Source organism: Typopeltis vanoorti, chromosome 14 (assembly GCF_054136105.1).
Source record: "Typopeltis vanoorti isolate ZY-2024b chromosome 14, IOZ_Tvanoo_1.0, whole genome shotgun sequence".
Taxonomy (NCBI): Eukaryota; Metazoa; Arthropoda; class Arachnida; order Uropygi; family Thelyphonidae; genus Typopeltis; species Typopeltis vanoorti.
This window is the reverse complement of record NC_143562.1, coordinates 73,280,962-73,303,892: the sequence shown is the minus strand read 5'-3', so window position 1 is coordinate 73,303,892 and position 22,931 is coordinate 73,280,962. Positions and strand designations below refer to the sequence as shown.

Below are 22,931 nucleotides of genomic sequence, written 5' to 3'. Positions count from 1 at the left end.
TACCCAAGAGGAGGGAGCCTCATGAGGTTCAGTTGTAAGTGTAACGCTTTTTGCAATCAAGATTAACTCAATAACTGAACAACTTCATTCTGCTGTAAGTAATTCCCTCTATGTGTATGACTTTACCATGTCATTCATGTAATATTGAGGGTCATAGAAAGACAGCTGCAGCAAGCCATTGAACATGGCACTTGCAAATGGGTTCAAATTTTTAGAGCAGAAGACAAATTTGCATTTTGCTGCAGGCATGGTCTTCATTCTGACCCATAACTTAGATTAGGACAAACTTCAACCCTAGTTGCACCAGAAGCGAAGTTCTTAAGGCTGATATTTCACAAGAAAGTCAGTTTCCTTTCTTAGTATGTCAGTTGCAAATAAGTGCTGCTAAGCAGTGAACATCATTTGCACCATATCTTCTACCTCTTGGGAAGCTGATAGATGTTCTTTGCTTTGATTATACAAGGCACTGATTAGATCAAACTTGATTATAGATTTCGAAGTCTAAGTTTCTGCCAGAGAGAGAACCCTACGATGGCCAGACCCCACTGTTGAGCCATAAGAATTGCAGCTGGAGCAGTTCGAACTTCCATCAATCCTAATTTGTATGTCAAGACAAATGAACCTCCTTTGTCACTTTGACATCAAGAGCTCTTTCTTTTATATTTTATAAAAAATAAAATCCCTGCTAGACCATCCCACTTGGCCAACTGTATTTTTTCCATGGTGAGAATCTGTACAACATTCATCAGACTGCCATATGACCATTTGGTTTGCAAATAAAAGCTTCTTACAAGCTTTAGATATCGGGGTAGATAGTATAGCACAGACACTATTGAATGCAATAGTGCCATGGTATTCATACAACCAAGCAGCGTCTCTCTTTGCAGGATGCTAAATTTTTCACCCCTCCTATTGTCTACCAGCAGCACTTTCAACCTCATAGAATTAGATACTCTGATTTTTTGCCTGTTTATACTGAAGGTTCAGAATGAGATCAGAGCAGGAATTTCTGCTGTCTTGCCAGACAGCATAAAATCTGCTGAGATCCGACTAAATTGTAACAACTTTATTCCTGAGCTGTATGCTATAGAGCTTGCATTCAACTACATAAGATTGCATCACTACCAAAGAAGCATAATATATACAGATTCACAAAATTCCCTACAGGCCTTGGATGTATGCTTCTGTTTCCAAGCTGCATTGGGATTAAGGGAGATAAGGCTGCATATGCTACATCTTGGTCAGCTCGTTTCTCAAGCTTCCACTGTCTCTATCTTATACACCAATTACCAGCTGATCATCAGACACAAACTTTTAGTCTAGTGGCAGTCATCATAGAATAGAGACCAATAATAAGCTCCATCAAATTATAGCAGTCTAGTCTATGCAGGGACTGTAAGGAGAAAGTTGTTCTTGCTTGGCTCTGCATAGGTCATAGTCATCTTACACCCTTCTTCCTGCTAAGGGGTAATTTGCATTAAATGGATTTGCAATGCTTTTCCACTATAATTTCAGCAGTGATATTTTGAGGGTTTAATGCACTAAAATTACTAATATAATATTTCTCATATTAATGTTGCTGTCTGGCTATAACTTGTAAAATTGAAAGCACTAAATAAATTCACTTAAAATCGATGTAGCTACAAAAATCCATCATTGCTGGCATGAGTTCAAGTAACTGTGTCTAGATGGTAGACACTAAACATATATGCCTCTGCAGCTTGCTGATGTCAGCATCAGTTTGCCCACACAGTGACCTCACAGTAAAAAAAAATAACTAATTACTTTTAACTCTCAGGCTAATAGTCACTAACTAGAGTAACTAGAGTGTATTAAGTTGGAACAGGTTAGAGACAATGGAGAAATTACTAAATAAAATAAGTGACTAGTATGATTTATCACATAAGTCATTTTTATAGTACAATCAAAAATTGTTGACTTTTGTGCATGCAGTTACTAGGTGTATGCACTCCCTTTTGACTGGTGTGCATGTGCATAGAGCCTGACCAGAGCTGTTCTTGCATTAATAAACAAACAAGCATTAAGGTTGTTTAAGAATGATTCTATTTACAATATTGAAAGAAGCCTGAAATCCCAACTAATGTAGCCAGTATAATATACTCGAAAGCTTCTAATATTATAAATAATAATAAACCAGCAACTGGAATTACCACTGTTAAATCACTGAAAGCAGATAAAGGTAATGCTATCATTATTCTAAACTGAACAACTATCCTGAAAAAATGAACACTGTTCTTTTATATCTTCAGATATAACCTAACAAACCATATGGAAATTAAAACAGTTGTGTTATTTAAATTTGTCATCTCATGAACATCAGACATTATTAAAAAGTTATTACCACACTATGTCTTCACCCCAAGAATTTGAGATGAAGACATAGTGTGATGACACTTCCAAATACACACAGAAATAGCGTGTCATGTAAGTTAATAATAGTCATAATGTAAGTTAATAATAGCATAATAATCAGTGGAACTGACACCTCTAATTATCACTTAACTAGGAAACTTAGCAGGAATACTTAAGTTGGTAGATGAAAAATTTCACAATAAATTAAGAACATCATGCCCAGAAGTGGTAATTTATTAGTCAGTTTGATGTATCTGTTCTTTTTTGTGAATATTCCAATCACTGGCACTATTTTTCTTTTACAGGACAAATTTCCACTTGATAATCACAGCCTTCTTTTCCCATGAACTACATTTGGGTTACTTGGTATGCCAAAATAAGATATAAAATAACTTGTATCTACAAAAAGGAGTTTTTTTTTTTTTTTTTTGAGTAATTGAAAAGGCAGTTAACATAAATATGAAGGAAACGCTAATTCTTTCTGAGACTAGGAAATGAATACCAATCTTAGACATAGAAGAAATGATTTGACAAAGATTAAAGAAAGGAGCAAAGCAGATAATAATGGTAAGCACCTCCTGGATTTTTGTTCATTACATGGACTACCCATTACTAGGATGTTCCAACATAAAGATGTGTGCAAATTCAAATGGAGAGAAGAAATAAGAAAAGTCTTTTTGATTATTATTCTTAATAGTGATTTCTTCACACTAATTAGGATACAAAGAATATAAAGGGAATTTCAAACAGGAAGTGATTATCATTTTGTTTTGAGAACAATAAAAATAAATATTAAAAATGATGAATATGTAAGAAATTTCTGAAAATAATCAAAGTTAAATAGCTTTCATAGGTGAACTCTAGATTTAAATATACAAGTATTTTTCAAGAAGAAAATGAATGAGTTTGAAAGTAAGAACCAAACCTTGGAGACTAAACTCATTCTGAAGAAAACATTGATTCAGCAAAGGAAGAATGTGGTAAAGTTGTTTTCAAGGAGGGAAAAATGTGAACTTTATTGTAGCTCATGAAGTTAAAGAAGCAGTCAAGGAAAAGAAGAAAGAATATTGAAAGTACTTAAGAAGTATGTCATCAGGTATGTATGCTCAGAGAAAAAATGTCGGAAAGCTATGCTGCTGCTGCTGTAAAAGTAGCTAAACAAAAATCATGGAGTGACGTTGGTAAGAATAGAGAAGATAAATATCACAAAAAAGGGACAAAATGTTCTGGAGTCTTAAGAAAGCTTAGAAATGGAGTAAAGTGGAAATATGATCAAGGTAATCTAAAGACTAGAGATAAAGATGTTTTAGAGGGAGCAATTACTTGGAAACATGTCAAATGAAAGTTGCAGAGGATTGATAGAAAATATTCAAAAGGAATGCAATCAGAAGGCAGTCAAATAGCTAGCACACTTATGCCACTGACTTTTCATGTTTTATTACAGGCTTTCAGTTCTTTCCCTTTAAATTAACAATTTTTGATTACTGTCTTTTAGTCTTCTCATGTTAGGAGTTTAATGGAGTGAAACAGCACTAGGAAAGTTAAAAGTTATTAAAAATAGTATTTTAATTCTTCCAGTATTTCACCTCAGGTACGGAGACATCGTCAGGGATCACAATATGAGTATTATTTCTGGAAATTTTCCATGTTACTCCTCTAAAATTGATATTAATATTTATGGCTATGTTGCCTATTTTCCTTAAGGAGAGTATCTTTATATTACATCACTGGCTTTTTGCTCCAAGTTACTTATAACATTAATGGTATTTTAAAGACATATAGATTAAATGAAAAATATGGAAGGAATAATTTTTGACATTCCATTGTAGAATCTTAGAGACTATCTTTTTATTCAGCAGCATCAGAAATATATTGATAGAAATTATATAACTGAACTTTAGACCTTTAGAATAAATTCTGGATGATGGACTATAAGTATTTAGGGCTAAATTCATTTGGATAAATACATTTGGGCTTTTTTCTTTTTTTTTTTTTTTTTCCAAAAGAAGTTGGGGGGGGGGGGTATGGAGATGGAGTCCTAACTAGGTGGGGCACTCTCTGTGGATGCCTGTCAGCAGCAGCCTATGATGCAAACTGGAATCTTGAAATATTAGTGTTTCTCATATTTTGAGAAGTTTTATACAACCAGAGAAATAGTCTTTCTCTTCTAAATTTACTGTGATGGAGATTGATGATCTTTTTCCATCAAATGATGATCTTTTTCCAACTTTTTCCAACAAGATGGCCTACTATGGACAAACAGGAAGATCAGCTACCATCTGCATGGAAGAACATTTAAAATATGACTATGGTCAAATCTGGCCTTGCAGATCATGCTTTGGATACAGCTCAGCATGGCCAGATTTGACCATAGTCATGACTACAGCTGTATTTTAAATGTTCTTCCATGCAGATGGTAGCTGATCTTCCTGTTTGTCCATAGTAGGCCATCTTGCTGGAACAAGGAACTCTATATACACCTGAAAGAGGAGGAAGTTTGTCTTAAGTGGAGCAAATAAGGGTAGCTAGTTTTAAGCGGGGCTTGAAAAAGTGCAAATATTGTATTTCTCTAAGATACTGGCTATTCTGGCTATTTTTTCTGATGTACCTTGGACATAAGGGTGATAGCATTACTAATATCTTTCTGAAGAGAGGGTCATGGATTGGGGGAAGGATTGATTATTATTATTATTATTTTGATATTGTGAGAACTGTAGCCATTAGATAAAAGAAAAGTGTGGAATATATGATTGAGTCCTGCTGTAAGGGAGGTTGGAACAAAGGTTATAGGCTCTATAGGTTAGTGTTTTAATGACATGATATTGTTGAGAGTGGGGGAGAGGTGATGGGAAAGTTTGTGAATGTATCTGCCTGTGTGGGTGGGTTTCCTGTATGCTGAAAAGGACAGGTTACCATTAGGTAGGTGGGTGACCAAGGTGTCTAGAAAGGCTAGACTATTATTAGTTTCCTTTTCCATTGTAAATTGGATTTTGGGATGAAGACTATTGAGGTGACAGAGTAAAGTGTCTAATTGTCTGCCATGAGACCAAATAGAAAACACATCGTCCGCTTATCTTAACTATATAGAAGTTTCAGAGGGGCTGGGTTAAGAGCTTATTTTGCTTTTCAAAATCTTCCATAAAAAATGGAAGTGGGAGCCAGACCCAGAAGTGATACCAAGATTGGAGTAATGCAGAAGTCATATTTCCATATACATGAGACCTCAATAAAGGTCAAAACCAGTCTGGGTAGTGACCTTCCCATAATGCATAGCATTATACATGTCCTTAAGGATATGTGCTTTGCATTATGGGATACTAAGGCAAGTGATGTGAAGTCATACTTCAACCTTAGTATCACTTGTGGGTCTGGCTCCCACTAATGAGACCTAAATGAAGGTTGAAACTGGTCTGGGTAGTGACCCTTCCCATAATGCACATCATTATACATGTCCATAAGGATATGTGCTTTGCATTATGGTGATGCAAGAGTCATTATTTTATATACAAGTAGCCCAGTTGTGAGGTTACTTCATTCACAAAATTTGTTTGCTTACACTTGGATAATGAATTATACCAAAAATATAATTTCTTGGCATCTTTAATTTATTTTTTATATTTTGTTTGATTGTCTCTAAAAGTGACGTGTGTATATATCTCAGTTAATGGCACTTAAATTGAGTTTCAGATACCTACTTGTACATTCTCTAGAAAATAGAAATTCCAACTTCAATTTATGTTTAAGGAATATTCAGTGAGATTATGCAAGTAACATACTTTTTCTGCAGCAAAAAGTATCTATTATTTTATACTGGATTATACTTTGTTTCTTATGTGAGGAAAATATTATTCAGCCATTATTTTATGTTTCTCACCTTGACTAAGACTGACCTTTTCAATGTGCATGCCTTATAGTTTAAAAAATCCTATAATAAATAAGGTAATGGAAAATCATTCCCATTACTTTACTTATCCACAATATATGTGTTCTCAGAGATTGCTGTTTAAAAAATAAATAAATAAACTGCAGATAATGCAAGAAATATAAATAGTTAGCATTAATGCAAAATTATGTTGGCTAATCAGTGCACTCTCACATAACAGTTTTATTGCCTCTGAATCATTGTTCTGAATCAATGATTCAAAAAAAAAAAATTTTTTTTTAAACAAATTACACATTGAAAAGATATTAAGCTGTGAACAGCAGAAATGACAAATCGGATTCCTCTCATGGGGGGGGGGGGGGGGCTGTTTATTTTCTTACCTTTTTTATATAAATTACTCAGGTAATTAGGTTTTTTATTAAATTAATTAAAAGTTTTGAAAATACCAAAGAGCTTATGATAGTATAACTTTTGGCATTGGAGTTTGCCTTGGATTGCACTACTTAAAAGATATGGATTCTGCCGAGAAGCTCCTATTTTTGCCTTTTCATGCTATCACTTCATGGTATTAACAACACCAACAGACAAAAACATTAATTTATTGAAACTTGCTAATATTTTTCTGGTTTTCTAACCAGCATCTTCAGAGCACAAATAATGATAAGCATACAACACTCAACTAAAGCAATGACTGTCTCCCAGATTTTTGGCAAATTAATGCAATCATTTGTTTAGGTTGGGGAAGTGCTTCATAGCTGATGCTGATTCCAAAAATAGTCTCTCAGACCTGTAGCAACTTCTATGTAATAGTAATGTCTTATTCCATTTAATCCTATGTGACAGAGTATCCAGAGTATAGTCTGCCAGTCCTTGCCATACAAATGATTGCAGATGTAATTTTTGTATACTTGAAGGTGGATGTTAACTGATCTACTACTGTCCAAAAGATGCTAAACTGTAAACATAATGAACTCTGTTCACTCCAGGATGAGTAAGAGAATGAAGTTGATCTTTGGTAGAACAGATAAAAGTAGCAACCTGAAGGAATGGTTTGAACATGGCATGAAAATCATATTTGTAGAGATAAGCCGTCTTTAAGATGTTGATTGACAGATTGTTTGTTATGAGGCAGGGGGGGGGGTGCATGTAGTATTTTATATGGGCTGTAGCTGTTGGAAAACGTGTGTTACAAAGGTCCTTGAGCTCAGTTTGAAGGGCTGTGTTGTTGGAACAAATAGCCTTGGTTTGGTGAGTAAGTGTTTTGAGGATCCCATACTGTTGGGATGGATGATGGTGTAGTTGTTTATGTAAATACCTTCCTGTATGTATGGTTTTTTTTTTTGTAAATGGAAAAGGATAATAAACCATTTGGAAGTCTTCACTAATGTATGTAGAAAGGGAAGACAGTTGTTATTTTCTTTTTCTATTACAAAGCTTATTTTAAGATGTGCTAAAAGATGTGTCCAATGTGTCTGGGCCATGATGCCATATTGCAAACATATTATAAACATGGTTGATCTGTAGCTGTGTTGAGTGCTTGGTTTTTAAAATGTTCCATGTAGAATTTGGGTTGTGTGTGTGTGTGTGTGTGTGTGTGTGTGTGTGTGTGGAGGGGAGGAGGAATCCATAGCAATCTTCTCCAGCTGTTTGTTTATTTTCCTTTCCAAATGAAAGGAAATAACCATAATAAATGGTGAATTTGAATAATTCAATTATGTCAAATGGGAAATGTGGCTTAATGAGCTGAAGGGTCTCTGTCAAAGATACATTGGTGAACAGTAAAGTAATAGCAAGGCTAATCACGATGTCGGTATTTATATTTGCCTTTTCAGTGCATTTAGGTTTCACTGGTCTCACAGTTGTTTCGAACTGTTGGTTCTCCTCAGAGATCAGGCAGAACCCTCAGTTTAGTACTGTAGCAGTCCCATATCAAAAAATTATATTGTTCATAAGTGAACTCTTGGTGGTGCATACATAAAGTATTAAAATATATAGCCAAGAATTCAATTATGAATATTTAACTTTCTGACATGGGATTGCTACAGTATTAAACCAAGGGTTCTTGCTCTCTTAAGATTTTTGCCAAATCTCTGAGCAGAACTTAGAGATTTGGTAAAATTTTGAACTAGCAGTTTAAAATAGCTATCAGGCCAGTGAAACCTAAAAGCACTAATAAAAGGTGAGTGTATGGGCTTCTGTCTGCAGAGTTCGTATCTTGCAGTGTCCAAGCAATGCAATCCAAGGCAATTCTAATGCTGAAGGTTATATTATCATAAGCTCTCTGGTAATTTTTGAAACTTTTAGGTTTCTACACTTGGCTGTATATTTTAATACTTTATAAGGGATGCTTTTAATATGAAATCATCATGGTGCTATGAGTAAACAGTAATGAAGTCAGTTCACTGTTGTATGTGGTTATGTATTTTGGAATGAAGAGATAGGTCTGATTGATGAGATTAGAGACCTTATTAATTACTAGTAGCGATAGCAGATAAAAAGAGTTGAAATTTTGGAGCCATGTTGTAAAAGTGATACATTTGACTTCACCATAGTAAATATTATTAACACCAGCTCATTTAATGTAATAAACTATTTTTGTGGGCTTGCAAGTTTGCTATAGCAGGAATTCACTGTAAAATCATCATAGCAGACAATTGCACTGTTTAAGAAAACAAACTTATTAGGAATGAGGAAGTTATTTTCCTTCTGTACATGCCTTTGATAAGACCACATGTGGATTACTGTGCTCAGATATGGCTGCATATTGATTATCTCATATCCCATTGATAGCAGAAATCAAGATCATATCTAGCTTGTGGAATATTTCATAGGACAAACTGAAAGAATGTGGGCTTCAGAGTTTAAGTGAATAGAATAAATTGCCAGCGGAAGTTGAGGGCTTCTTCGGCTAATGTGTTCAAAGATGTATTATGGGTACTTCAGTGTGTGAGTTAGGAATCTTTCCATCGTGAATCCTTGGATGGTCTGGGGGTGACCATATAATAATAAAAATAACTTATATATACAGGGTGGTCCATAAGTCATGGAACATTCTGTAGAAAGTTCGGGGTGACCATATAATAATAATAATAAATAATTTATTTATTATTATTACCACCCCCTTAGGGCTGGTTGAGCCCTCCTATATTAAGTACTATATCATAGGATATAGTACTTAATGTATCCCATGACTGTAGCCTGTGTGTACAAGGGACCTATTTTCTTGCTTGTGGGATGAAAAACCCCAGATAAACTGGGGGAAAAATCCTGTGTTGGGCGTGGACAGCCCAACACCGGCTAACTTGGCTATGGCTGAGAAAGATCCTTAAGCTCCTCACATCGTCGTCATCAATGGGAATCGAACCTAGACACTCCTTCCCCAGGCATATGGTTGCAAAGCACATAGCCACTAGGCTAACCATGCAGACATAATAATAATGATAAAAACTTATATATACAGGATGGTCCATAAGTCCTGGAACATTCTGTAGAAAGTGCTCATCTTTGTGAAGCAGAAAATGGAAGGTATTTACGTGATATGGTTTTTCATAACTAATAAAAATAAAATTAGTGATGTTAAAAAACTTATACAGTTACTTCACAAAGACAGGCCCTTTCTTTGACATGACTTATAGACCACCCTGTGGCTTATGGGCCATCCTGTATAATTACTTAATGTAAATACGATCATATATTGAAAATAAAAAAAGCAACAAAAGACTGAAATGTTGTATAACTGCATGGAGAAACAGAAAACAGAAAACTAAAGAGCAACAATAAAGAATACAGTCAATTCTTGCAATAGCAAACATCATTATAACAAACTCATAAGAAGCTACTTTTGCACCATTACTGCTATTCTAAAGAGAATTCTCTATAACAATATAATCTCTTCTTGTGGTCCCTTCAAGTTAGCTGCCATGAGAATTTACCATACTGTAAAAAAGACAAAGGACTCACATTAACAAGGTTGAGATAAGGAAAATTAAGCATTGGTCAGATTGATAGAAGTCCTTCATTAAGTATTTCATTAGATCTTTATTTCATTAGATCATGTGCATGTTGAAAAAGTGTATCGAAAAAATTTTTCTAGCTACAACCCCCTAACCTTGACATCTCACCCTTTACTGATAGATCATATTTCACCACCAGAGAGGAGCTTCATATGTTGCACTAAATGCAGAATTGTGGATTAATTGGCATAATGTTTTTCAGTGGAAAATTAGTTCAAGAATGGGATATATTGTGAATTATATCAAAAAATGATTTATTTCATTGTTTATTCAAGTTCAAGGAACTTGAATAATTGCTTATTCAAGGAATTAAATTTGTGTGAAAGCTACAAGATACAGTAATATATTAAATATATTTACACAAGTAAGAGGCAGACTGCATTTCTCAGAGTGATGGCGACACAGTGGTTGATTTTATATACTTTACATGTGCGTGTTGAAAAATATACATGAGAAATTATATTTAAATTAAAAGAATTATCTAAAAACTATTTTAATTAATAGGATTTTTAATATATCATATTCTAAACTATATCTGAATGCTTAACTAAGATTTTTATATATATTATGCTTTTTTGTATTAAAAAAAATGTTATGGTACTCATTCTTTGCTAGCAGAAAAATATCTAAGATTAAAAGAATGTGAAAAGTAAGCTAAAAAGAAAAAGTATGTAAATATTGTAATGGAGCAGTCCTTTTCTAACAGCTAAGCTTAAATGTTAATTTAAATGCATTTTTAAATTGAAGGATGTTAATGTACATGCCTGTGTAAAAGTTTTGAAGGTAATGATGGTTAAAACTTGACAAAAGACTTGATCTTTTGTCAAGTTATGACCAAAAAGATGAATTATACCAACTTTGGATTTGAAAGAACAGAATAAAAAGAAACCTGCTATATGCATAGAAAGCTAGCAACAAATGAAACTGGTTTGAGAATAAGGGAGAATAATTTATTTAGTTTAATTGCCATGAGGGGAGACAGTAAATAGGGTTCTTTTTGTTTTATGGCAGATTGGGTGGTTCTTATTGCTAGCAATTCAGAACAATGTAATTTGGATTCAGTTTCTTGGAAATTGATAGTGAAGACATTTTCGATTTCAGGAATATGGTTAGATTGTATTGCATGCAAGGATATTTCATTAGTGGGATTTTTTTTTGTTTTTTGGTATATTTTGTTTGTGTTTTTTTTTCTTAGTGTTAGAAAGCAGATAGTCAGGTATGGGAATATTATAATCTTGATAATGTTCAATCAAGCAAGACTTAACAGAATGAATGGTAGAACCAATATAATAGGTGTTGCATCCTGACTTGCAGTTAAACTTATAGACAGTATCCCATGCAACTAATAGATTACACTATTCATCTTAGCCCAAAATCATGTGCCTTCTTCTCAGAGCTGCATATCAACACCACATATAACTTCCCATAATATATTCAAAACATTTATAAAAAGCTATTAAACAAATATTCAAATTACAGAATTGTTTTCACCATCAACAGCAAACTACGAAATTCACTAAAACACAGAACCACAATAACTCAGGTGGACATGCTATTATGCCATAATGTATTTATTGACCTTGAGGCAGGACATAAGAATTTGTTGAATGCTTTCTGTTTGTCTGTAAGGTGAGATGTTTTTCACATCTCACCCTACAGACACCATACTGCAGAGATGCTAACAAAAGAAAGTAAAGTTTTATTCTAGCACTAAAATACAGTTGAATCACAATTTGTGCAGGTAATGTGTTAATAATAAATATGAAAGTAATTTAAAATGCTGAAAATAGTTATAGAAAATATCTTAATAACACAGGTAGTGAAAACTGAAATTTCCTTAAATAATTAAGCTTATTTGAATTTTAAGTAAACATAAAAAATTACTGAATATTACATGTTTGTAAATGCATCCTATCTGTTATGTCATAGTTGCATACCATTCTGCCCCCCCCCCCGTATATTTGCACACTGGGTTAGCTTTAAGTTAGGAAGAACACCCACCTAATAACGCATTGTTCCACCTCTCTGTGCAGTCATGGCTTGCAGATGCCTAGGAACGGATTCCACCAGATGTTGAACATCCTCCATGCGTAACTTGACCCATGTCTGCTGCAGCAACTTCGTCAGTTCATGCTCATTCTGTGGAAGAGGATCAGCAGTTCTCACATCACACATGTTCAATTGAGATATGGTTAGGGGAGTTTGGGGGTCAAGTGGTAAATTTGTTGTCATGTTCCTCCAATCTCTCAGCAGTTGTACAAGCCGTTTGACAAGGTACGTTGTCCTGTTGAAAGATGGCACTGTGGTCAGGGTAGACCTCCTGCGGATATGGATGGAGATGGTTGGATAACAGGTCCCAGTAGCATTCACCATTCAGTGTTTGTGGGATGATAACTAATGGACCTAAGGAATGCCAGGAAAAAGCTCTCCAGACCATACCACCACCTCCACCACCCTGTTGAATCCTAACTGTGCAACCAGGGATAGGGCTTCATGCTGTCTATGCCAAATGCGAACCCGGCCATCAGCATGGTGCAGAAGGGAAACGGGACTCATCACTCCAGACAACCTTTTTCCATTTGTCAAGGGTCCATTGCCAATGTTCCTTAGCTCATGCAAGTCATTGTTTACAATTTCTGGCCATTATCGTGGGTACCCTTGTTAGTCTCTGGCTGTGGAACACCCCAGACAAAGCAAGGTATGGTGCATGTTGAAATGGATTGAATTGCCCTGCTGTTGTACTGGTGGGTGATCTGTGTGATTGTTGCATGTTGTTATGAGATACCAGTCATGACACCCGATGGTCACCTCTAGGATCAACCACGTGTGGCTGACCAATGTGAGCCCTTCTGCTGGATGTCTGTTCATGGTTAATCCACTCCTGGTACACCCTGGTACAGTAGTATGAGAGCAACCAACAAGTGCAATTGTTTCCGAAATACTAGCACCTACCCTCTGGGTCCCAGCTATCTCTCCCCAGTCAAATGGGCTTACATCGTCACATTTCTTCATTACTGGCAAATATTTACTGATTATGTATAGAGAATTGGTGGTGTACCTATTTATAGTAGCCGCATGTGACATTGATATCATGTAGTACTTTGTTATCATGCCAAATATGTAAATCAGGGGGGGGGGATTCCTAATGTAAAGCTAACTTAGTGTATGTATACGCAGCATATATCATCAACAATAGCTTTCTTCAGTCCACTGTTGGATGAATGCCTCTCCATCCATGCTTCTTCCATTTTGGCTGATTAGTTGGACTCTAGGTTTCACTACCATAGGTCATTGCTGGGAGTGCACACCGGTTGTAGATCTTTTCAAGCAGTTTAGTAAATTGCTTTTAAATATCTCTCTCTATAATGGTTAAAAACTTTCCATCCTGCTGTTATTCTAGCTGAAATTTTGTTATCAAGTTTCTGGTTTTTGCATGCACTTGCTATTTCAATCTATGTTTAATTTATTTAAATTGTTTTTGTTCTGGAGTATTTTCACTATACATTAGTTTTGATTAATCCGTATTTATTTGTAGACCTCCAGACTTACTTCATTTAATTTCATAATCATGTGTTTCTAGTTCTTTTGGTGATATTGCTATTAGTAAGATATCCTCAGCAAATTGTAGATAGCTGAAGTATTTTCCATCAATATTCAGTCCTCTTTTCTTCCAATTCAGTTTTCTCATACCATATTCAAGGGCTGTCATGTATAATTTTGGTGAGATAGTCTCCCTGTCTGATTCCTGTTTTTATTTCTATTTCTCTTTTTTTTTTTTTCACTTAAATTTATTACTGCTGAACCTCTCTCATATATATGAGTTGATGTGTTAATATAAATATCATCTGTTCCTATATGTTTTAAGGCTTCAAGCTTTTTACATAGGTCTATTGAATCAAAAGCTTTTTCATAATCTATGAAAGCCAAAAAATTGGTATATATTCTTTTGTTTATTCAATTACTTAATTTAAGGCTTTAACACAATCTAAAGTTGAGAAGGATGTTCTGAAACCTGTCTATTCTTTTGGTTGATGAAATTTTACTATATTGTTTATTCTGCTATCTATAATTTTTGTAAAAAGCTTATGAAGGACTGGGAGAATGTCATTTTAATGCAACTAAATGGAAGATTTTGAAATTTGGGATACTTCATTATCACTTGGTAAAGTTATATTGGAAGAAGTGGAGGAAACTAGGGATCTTAGGGCAACTGTATATAGAAATTTGAAGTTCAGAGAACATATTGTGATGACATCTCATAGAATTGCTACAATATTGAGGAGGACATCGAACACAAGAGATAAAGTGTGGTTGTCTCATTTTTATAAAGCTGTGATTAGATCACATCTGTGCCCAGATCTGGTCACCAGGATTTGAAGGGGATGAAGTAACCTTGGAAAAGTGTACAGAGATGGATAACAAAAATGTTATTGGGACTTTACAATGTTAATTATGAGGATAGGATGAGGGCATGTGGACTGCACAGGTTGGTGAATAGAATACAAATTGGGGATATGATTGGATATCTAAGCTACTAAGGGGTTATTATCGGATTAACACTGAGGAGATTTTTCATTTGGTAGAATGAGGGAGAAGGAACAAAGACAAAGAGGCCATCCCTGGAAGTTGCATAAGGAAATAGAGAGTAAAAAGGTAAGAAGCAAGTTTTTTGCTTGGAATGTATTGCCTGAGAGGATAGTGAAAGTGCAAATAGATGAGTTTAAGGAGTGATATGATAGACTTTGTGTTGATTAGTATTGATCTCCCACAATGAGTCATATGACTTCATGAAAATAATAATAATAATAATGCACAAGGTCTCCAGTCTGTAAACAAAACTGCTGAGCTCTCACTAACTTAAAAAGCTTCATTTTATGAGTATGCTGTAGTGAGAGTTGACTGTAGTTGGCTATGTGAATAGACTGCCCTACTTATGAAGTACTAATAATCTACATGTTTATCATAAAACTCCTTACACTCACTGAAAATTAGCTTATAGTGCACAGTTTATTGTTATAGAGTTATCAGTCTGATATTTATTTAAGAAAAGATATCCTGATCAGTTCATTGCTTTGCTACTGAGTGATGAATTGCATTGCATTGCTGCCATTTTCCCTGCTGCCTGAACATTATTAAGAATTTGTTAGATAATGGTTAATTTCACAGAATTTCCAACTCTTTCTCTGCCAGATTTTTTTTTTTTAATTTTATGGAGTCATCTCAAAAGATGATTCTATAACAGTGAAATAGCATTACAAACATTCATCAGAATACTATATCATAATATTAGGCTCCATTGTAATTTGCATAAAATGTGTGGAATTCATCAGTTTCAGTAATAATCATATAGAGATAAGGAAAGACTTGGGTTTTCATCCTATCTAGGACATGAAGAACCTTTATAACAGCATCTTAGCTGAAGGTGAGGTGAGCGAGTTGGTTTCATGGATATAGTAGGGTTTTTTCTCCTGGAAAATTAGTTTTTTTGTCTGCAAAGCTGATAGAAACTGGTCACAGAATATGGCAGTTGACATCCATGTAAATAGGATGATTTGTCCTGTCATAGCATTAATAGGTTTCTATAATGCTTAGTTACTTGGCTTTGATAGACCATTGAGCCTGACACATAAGGGAGGGTGAAACTAAGGAATATTGTTAGTATATACTATACTGTATATAATGAGATTATATTGCAGGTACTTATGATGTATCATAACATTAAGCTGCATTTTAAAATGAACATCACTTGCAGTTGCATATTATAATTATTTATTTTTTATTTTTTTTCTCCCTCTCAAGGCTGTGGATCTACCTACAGAATTTGTTCACCTGTATATCTCCAACTGTATTTCTACTTGTGAAACCATAAAGGATCGATATATGCAGAATCGGCTTGTTCGTTTGGTTTGTGTGTTTCTTCAATCACTCATTCGTAACAAAATAATTAATGTACAGGTATGTTTGCAAATATAGATATCTTGTTAATTTTTTTTTTTTTTGCACAGCTAATGATATTTTCCTACAAACAATTTATATCATATGTATTTGCAAAGAAGGATGCTTAGTGGCAGTGTGAGGAAATCATGCTTCCTAGGTGCTTGATTTGTGAAGCTTCTCAAGCTTCACAAATCAAGGTTCAAATCAAAACAAAGCTTCTTGATGTTTGGGAAGCTACTGGGATGCAGAAAGGCTTAAGTGAAAGAGATCATTGTTTTGGCAGCTACAAATGATCTGAAAGATGAAAAGCTTGGTTTCATGGTTGGAAGAGTTACTAGAATTAGCAAAAAGAGAAGAGTGAGAGAGAGAACGTAGGAGGAACAATGTGCAGTTTGTGGATGTGTTGATGGAGTTTGAATGGATTAAAACTTACACAAGGCTCATAGTTTGTACTTGAATGAGTTTGGTGTTAGGAGTTTAGAAAAATGCCTCTGAATGGAGTGAGATTGGAATTGCAAAATCAGGATAACTAGAGCTATTAGGAGGATGTAGTTGATTGCTTGTGCATGCACAAGTGAGGCAAGTGAATGTGAGAAGTTACAGAAATTGTCGAATTTAGTTATCAGATTCTAACTATTCAGAATGGAATAGTCAATACAGAGTGTGAAGGTAGTTACCGACTCAACAGGCCACAATGCTTTATGTACGCTAATGACAGAAGTACTTGGAATAAGAGTTGGGAGGTGGCAGCACTGGTTAGTTTTAGTTCTTCGTGGCCTTAAAAGTTAATGGTATTTGTGAGACATTGATAGAAAATTATAAATTCTTTTCGGCTTTTAGAGGTGAACTATAGACTCAATTATACAGATGTTACTGAATGGGAGAAAAAAAAAGAGGAAACAAGAATAAAACCTTGAAGTCTCGGTGGCTAACTCTTGAGACAGTGCTGAAAGATTCATCTAGGAAGGCATATGGTGAAGTCCTTTAAAGAACAAAAAAAATCCAAACTTCATAGTGGACGTAAGAAGTTAAAGAGGCAGATCTGGAAATGACAAGAATACAGAAAAAAATGTAAAAGAGCTAAACTGTGCAAAAGAAATGGTAAGACTTCATTTTTTTCTATATTCATTATGAATTATTTTCTATATTCATTATGAATATAGAAAATAATTATCATGAAGGAGATCATTCAAAAAACTTCAGAATGGAGGAAAGAGTACTGTGAAAGAATCAGAGGAATGCAATCAGGAATACATATCTTTCTAAAATAGCTGGAATAGATGATATTATTATTAAGATTGTTATTATTATCTGAGACTTCCAGGCAGTCAAGGACTCATTGAGGAAGGCTATACATCACCCACCCTCACTTAAATTCATTCACATTAGATGCACCCATTCTTACCATCTTCTCTAAAATCTTCACCACCACACCAGAGATAGACATATCGGTTTTTGCACCAATTTTTGTACAATGAAACTATCATACATTCTTGTGGTATCTTTCCTGATCTGAGACTCAAGTTATACAAGCATGTCAAAGACCTAGCCCAGTAGTGGCTAACCTTTTTATGTGTGCATGCCAAAAATTTACAAATATGTTATTCAGTGTAAAATTGATTATTAAGGGTCAAAGCTGTATAACTGAGAGGAGACCTCCACATAGCCTTTAAAGGAATGCAGAGAACCGACCAGAGCTTCTGACCTAATGTCCAATCCTGACCTTCTCGTGGCGCACCCTGTTGGGTATCTACCTGGATACTGAACGAACAAGGATGGGCTGGCAATTTGGGATTTAGCCGACCAAATTGTATTCTTATTGGTTAAACCAAAATGCAAAATGATGGTACAACATGACAAAATTTCATGCCAGCTGGGGCATCACCCAGTTAAACAAGGACCTGTTGTTTTCGCCAGGGAACCAGGGCGAACAGCAAAATGTCAGCTACTGGAACAAATCTGAAAACACACCCCAATTCAATATCACTAGAGTTAAAGATCAGTACTATCAACATAAGAAGCCTGAATGGCAAAGAAATGGAGCTAGCTGAAGAATTGGATAAGTACCAGATTGACAGTATACGGGTGCGACTGAAATAAAAAAGACAAAAACTGGTGAGATCTTTCTGAGCAATAAATACAAAATGTTATTTTCAGACAATGACAATCAAGGAAAAGGAGTAGCCATAGTATTCAACACAAAATATGGGGCTAATCTTCTTGAATGGCATTTTTTGAGGCTTTAGAAAAGCAACTGACACAATGAAAAAGGAAAAGTTGGTCCTTGTTGGGGATCTAAATAGCAGAGTAGGAAATGATCGAAAGACATACAAAAATATTTTGGGAAAATTTGGAGAAAAGAACAAAGCTAATAATAATGGCAAATCTGTAGGATATTTGTTCAGGACATGGATTGGTTATTACTAACACTATGTTCCAAAATAAAAATGTGCACAAATTCACATGGAGAGAAGAGGCAAGGAATAAGAAAAGTCTCATTGACTATGTTATTGTTGATAGTGATGTTTTCTCCCTGGTGCAGGACACCAGAGTGTACAGAGGATTTGAAATTGGAAGTGATCACTATTTAGTCTTGAGCAGGATAAAATTGAATTTCATATTGAAAAGAATAACATGTAAGAAAGTTTTAAAGCGAATAAAAGTTGAGCAGCTCTCAGATATGAACTGTAGACTAAAATACACAAAGATTATTGAAGAAAAAATGAAAGAATTTGAGAATAGGAACCAAACCTTGGAGATTCAGTGGCAAGCCTTGAAGAAAACTCTGATTGATTCAGCCATAGAGGCATGTGGTAGGTTGTCTGCAAGGATAGAAAAATCAGAACTCCATGGTGGACACAGGAAGTAAAAGAGGCACTGAAGGAAAAGAAGAAAGCATATCAAAAATTACTGGCAAATAAGTGAGTTTGTGCTCTTAGAGAATACAGAGACAAATGTAAGACAGCTAAACACTGTGTAAAACTAGTTAAACAAAAGTCATGGGAGGACTTTGGCAAGAACATAGAAAATAAATATCAAGAAGGTGGCAAAATATTCTGGAGGTTGTTGAAGAAGCTTAAAAATGGAGGAAAGAGTGCTATAAAAGGAGTTAGAGATGATAAAGGTGACATGAAAACAGGAGAAAAAGATATCCTTGAAGTATGGAGTAATTACTTTGAAAAACTGCTAAATGAAACAAGCAGTGATGACAGCATAGTGATAAAAAACACTGACCAGGCATGCAGTCAGGAATACATATCCATACTTGAAGTAGAAAAAGCCATCAATGGCTTGAAATGTGGAAAGGCAGCAGGAGTAGATGATATTCGACCAGAAATGCTGAAGTATGGTGGTATAAGAGTCTTACAGTGGCTGCACTGCATAGTTCAGAAAGCCTGGACAGAGGGACGAATTCCCGATGATTGGAGTAGAGCTCTCATAGTACCCATATATAAAAAGGGAAATAAAACTGAATGTGAGAATTATAGAGGTATTTCCTTACTGAGTGTTCCTGGCAAGATCTATGCAAGTATACTTGAGAAACGGTTGAGAAGAATTGTGGAAGAAAAGCTTGGTGAAGAACAAGCTGGATTCAGGCCAAATAGAGGCTGTCGGGATCAGATCTTCACTTTACGACAAATAGTCGAGAAAGCATGGGAATATAACAAAGATCTGTATTTAAGTTTTGTCGATTTTGAAAAGGCATATGACAAGGTGCCAAGAGAGAAGCTATTCAATACGCTGCAGTTATATGGTGTCAATGGGGCATTGTATCAAGCAATACTTAGTCTTTATTTGAGTTGTAATTCAGCAGTTAGAATTGAAGGAAGTACAGGAAGATGGTTTAATGTTAAATCTGGTGTGAGACAAGGATGTACATTATCCCCTCTGTTATTCATTATCTATGTGGATCATATTATGAAGGAAAGTGGTATTAAACTTGATATCAAAATTGGAGATGTCAATGTCAGCACTTTGCTTTATGCAGATGATGTTATACCTCTAAATAAATCCGCTACAAGTCTGCAAGATTCTCTGTCTAAATTGAATAGCTGTTGTAATAGATATGGTATGAAGGTCAGCAATAAAATGACAAAGACAATGAAAATAGTCAGAATCATTGAAAATGTTAACTGTGTTGTGAATGGAGAACCTGTGGAACATGTAAAACATTTCAGCTACTTAGGCACAATTTTTACTGAAGATGGTAAATTAAATATAGAAATAGACAACAGAATCAGCAAAGCTGGTATGGTGGGAAGTCAACTGAATAAATTCATATGGAATAAGAGAGAAATTAGTCGGAACACTAAATTAGCTGTATACAAGACAGTGTTCAAACCAGTTTTAACTTATGGATCTGAGAGCTGGGTAGAAGTAAAACACTTGACCAAAGACTAGAGACCGCAGATATGAGAGTCCTGAGAAAGATTAGAGGCGTGAACAGAAGGCATCAATGGCAATATCGTATTAAAAATGAGGATATTAGGAAAGAACTTGACATTGTCAGCATCCAGGAATGCATTAACAGAGCTAATCTCAGGTGGTATGGTCACTTAAATAGAATGGGAGAGGAAAGATTAGCAAAACAAGTGTTCTCTGCCAGGTTGGCAACAAAACGTCCCAGAGGAAGACCAAGATATAGGTGGATTGATACGGTACAAAGTGCCTTAGACGATAGAAATATAAGATCTGATAATGTTGGAGTCTTGACAAGTAACAGACTGATTTGGAGGAAAATTGTAGATAGGAAGTTAGTAATGATGTAATTTTTTCATGTAGTACTGTTATATCCTGTACACCCCTTGAGGGTACATGGCAGGAATTTGATGATGATGATCATGATGATGAGATGTTAATGTCAGCTCCTTGCGTTATGCAGATGATATTATACTTCTAAATAAATCTGCTACAAGTCTGCAAGATTCTCTGACTAAATTGTATAACTGTTGTAATAGATATGGTATGAAGATCAGCAATAAAAAGTCAAAGACAATGAAAATAGGCAGAATCATTGAAACTGTCAACTGTGTTTTGAATGGAGAACCTGTGGAACAAGTAAAACATTTCATCTACTTAGGCACGATTTTTAGTGAAGATGGTGAATTAAATATGGAAATAGACAACAGAATCAACAAAGCTGATATGGTAGGAAGTCAATTGAATAAATTCATATGGAATAAGAAAGAAATTAGTCGAACACTAAATTAGCTGTATACAAGACAGTGTTCAAACCAGTTTTAACTTATGGATCTGAGAGCTGGGTTAGAAGTAAAACACTTGACCAAAGACTAGAGACCGCAGATATGAGAGTCCTGAGAAGGATTATAGGTGTAAACAGATGGCATCAATGGCAATATCATATTAAAAATGAGGATATTAGGAAAGAACTTGACATTGTCAGCATCCAGGAATGCGTTAGCAGAGCTAATCTCAGGTGGTATGGTCACTTAAACAGAATGGGCAAGAAACAGTTAGCAAAACAAGTGTTCTCTGCCAGGTTGGCAACAAAACGTCCCAGAGGAAGACCAAGATATAGGTGGATTGATATGGTACAAAGTGCCTTAGACGATAGAAATATAAGATCTGATAATGTTGGAGTTTTGACAAGTAACAGACTGATTTGGAGGAAAATTGTAGATGGGAAGTTAGTAATGATGTAAATTTTTCATGTAGTACTATCATTTCCTGTACACTCTTTGAGGGTACATGGCAGGAATTTGATGATGATAATGGTTTGAAAAAAATAAAAAATAAAAAAAATAACAGTAGTGAAAAAAATATTTATGCATTGTAACTAACCATCGAAGTTAGCTGAGTAAGGGAAGCAGCAGAAGGATGTCAACTTGTCGGCGAAATGCTTACCATAATTACTCGAAAATAACTTGTCATCATGTATAACTGGCACCCCTGATTTTACTTTACGATAAAAGATATTAAAACGTTTTGCATATACCTCACACATGAAAAATGTTTAAACATGTTCACGTCAAGGCAATAACTCGCTCCCTGCATTTAACAATATGCCCTCCCCAACACCCATTATACCGCAGATGCAGGAAAAACAAATAGTTGTATTGTATCCCTGATTAAGGTATGGAGGCTTTTGCAGTCTGTGTAATATATTTCTCAACAAATAGTGCAATTACAGATAGCTGGAATAAAAACTACACTGTATAGACTCAAGCAAAACCATATGTTGCTCTGGAAACACAGTATCCAACTAAAAACTCTTGTCCAATTTTTCAATTACATAAAATAAGTGTTTGTTTTATTGCATTTGAAATTCTCTATGTCATTATGACAGATCATAAAGGCTAACTTCAAATAAAATTCTACTACGAATTGAAATATGCCATATAATGCATGTATGAGTTGCTGTGCCAGCAACTCATACAGCAACTCAAACAAGCAGCAATAAATTCATACCAAAGGTTGAAACTTTGTGAGAGTTGAGCCCACCGATAAAGAGAAGTTCTGCCAGAGCGATAAATGACACCCTCTCGTGAGTGTGTTAAAACTAAGAAATATATAGTGTATGTTGTTATGACAGTTTCACATGTTATGGAATTCGGTTGAAAAGAATTAGCATTTCTACTCACCAATTGTAGGTTGTCTTTGAGTCGCATGACCTTTTGTTAATACTGCACCAATCATATGCACATCTTCACAGCTGCTCTCTATAAAACCAAATTTAACTTGTACGTATTATAACAATTAAAAAA

The 22,931-nt window shown here is 35.1% G+C and overlaps 1 protein-coding gene and 1 long non-coding RNA gene across 5 annotated transcripts in view; one reads left to right on the top strand and one right to left on the bottom strand.

The window, feature by feature from the left end:
* Nucleotides 1-22,931, top strand: part of Not11 (CCR4-NOT transcription complex subunit 11) — a 172,708-nt gene that overhangs the window by 136,414 nt on the left and 13,363 nt on the right. For all 4 annotated transcript variants that reach the window (XR_016549416.1, XM_090404488.1, XM_090404487.1 and 1 more), the window contains one exon: nucleotides 16,069-16,224. Coding sequence is in view for 3 of the 4 variants with exons in the window: in XM_090404488.1 (XP_090260614.1) it covers nucleotides 16,069-16,224 (156 nt within the window). In the remaining variant the exon portion in view is untranslated. The remainder of the gene's footprint in view (nucleotides 1-16,068; nucleotides 16,225-22,931) is intronic.
* The window catches only part of LOC150099660 (uncharacterized), a 64,465-nt gene continuing 53,239 nt past the window's right edge, over nucleotides 11,706-22,931 (bottom strand). The window contains exons 3-4 of the long non-coding RNA XR_016549417.1: nucleotides 22,809-22,886; nucleotides 11,706-11,947 (exon numbers count right to left, since the gene is read on the bottom strand). This is a non-coding gene — a long non-coding RNA (uncharacterized LOC150099660). The remainder of the gene's footprint in view (nucleotides 11,948-22,808; nucleotides 22,887-22,931) is intronic.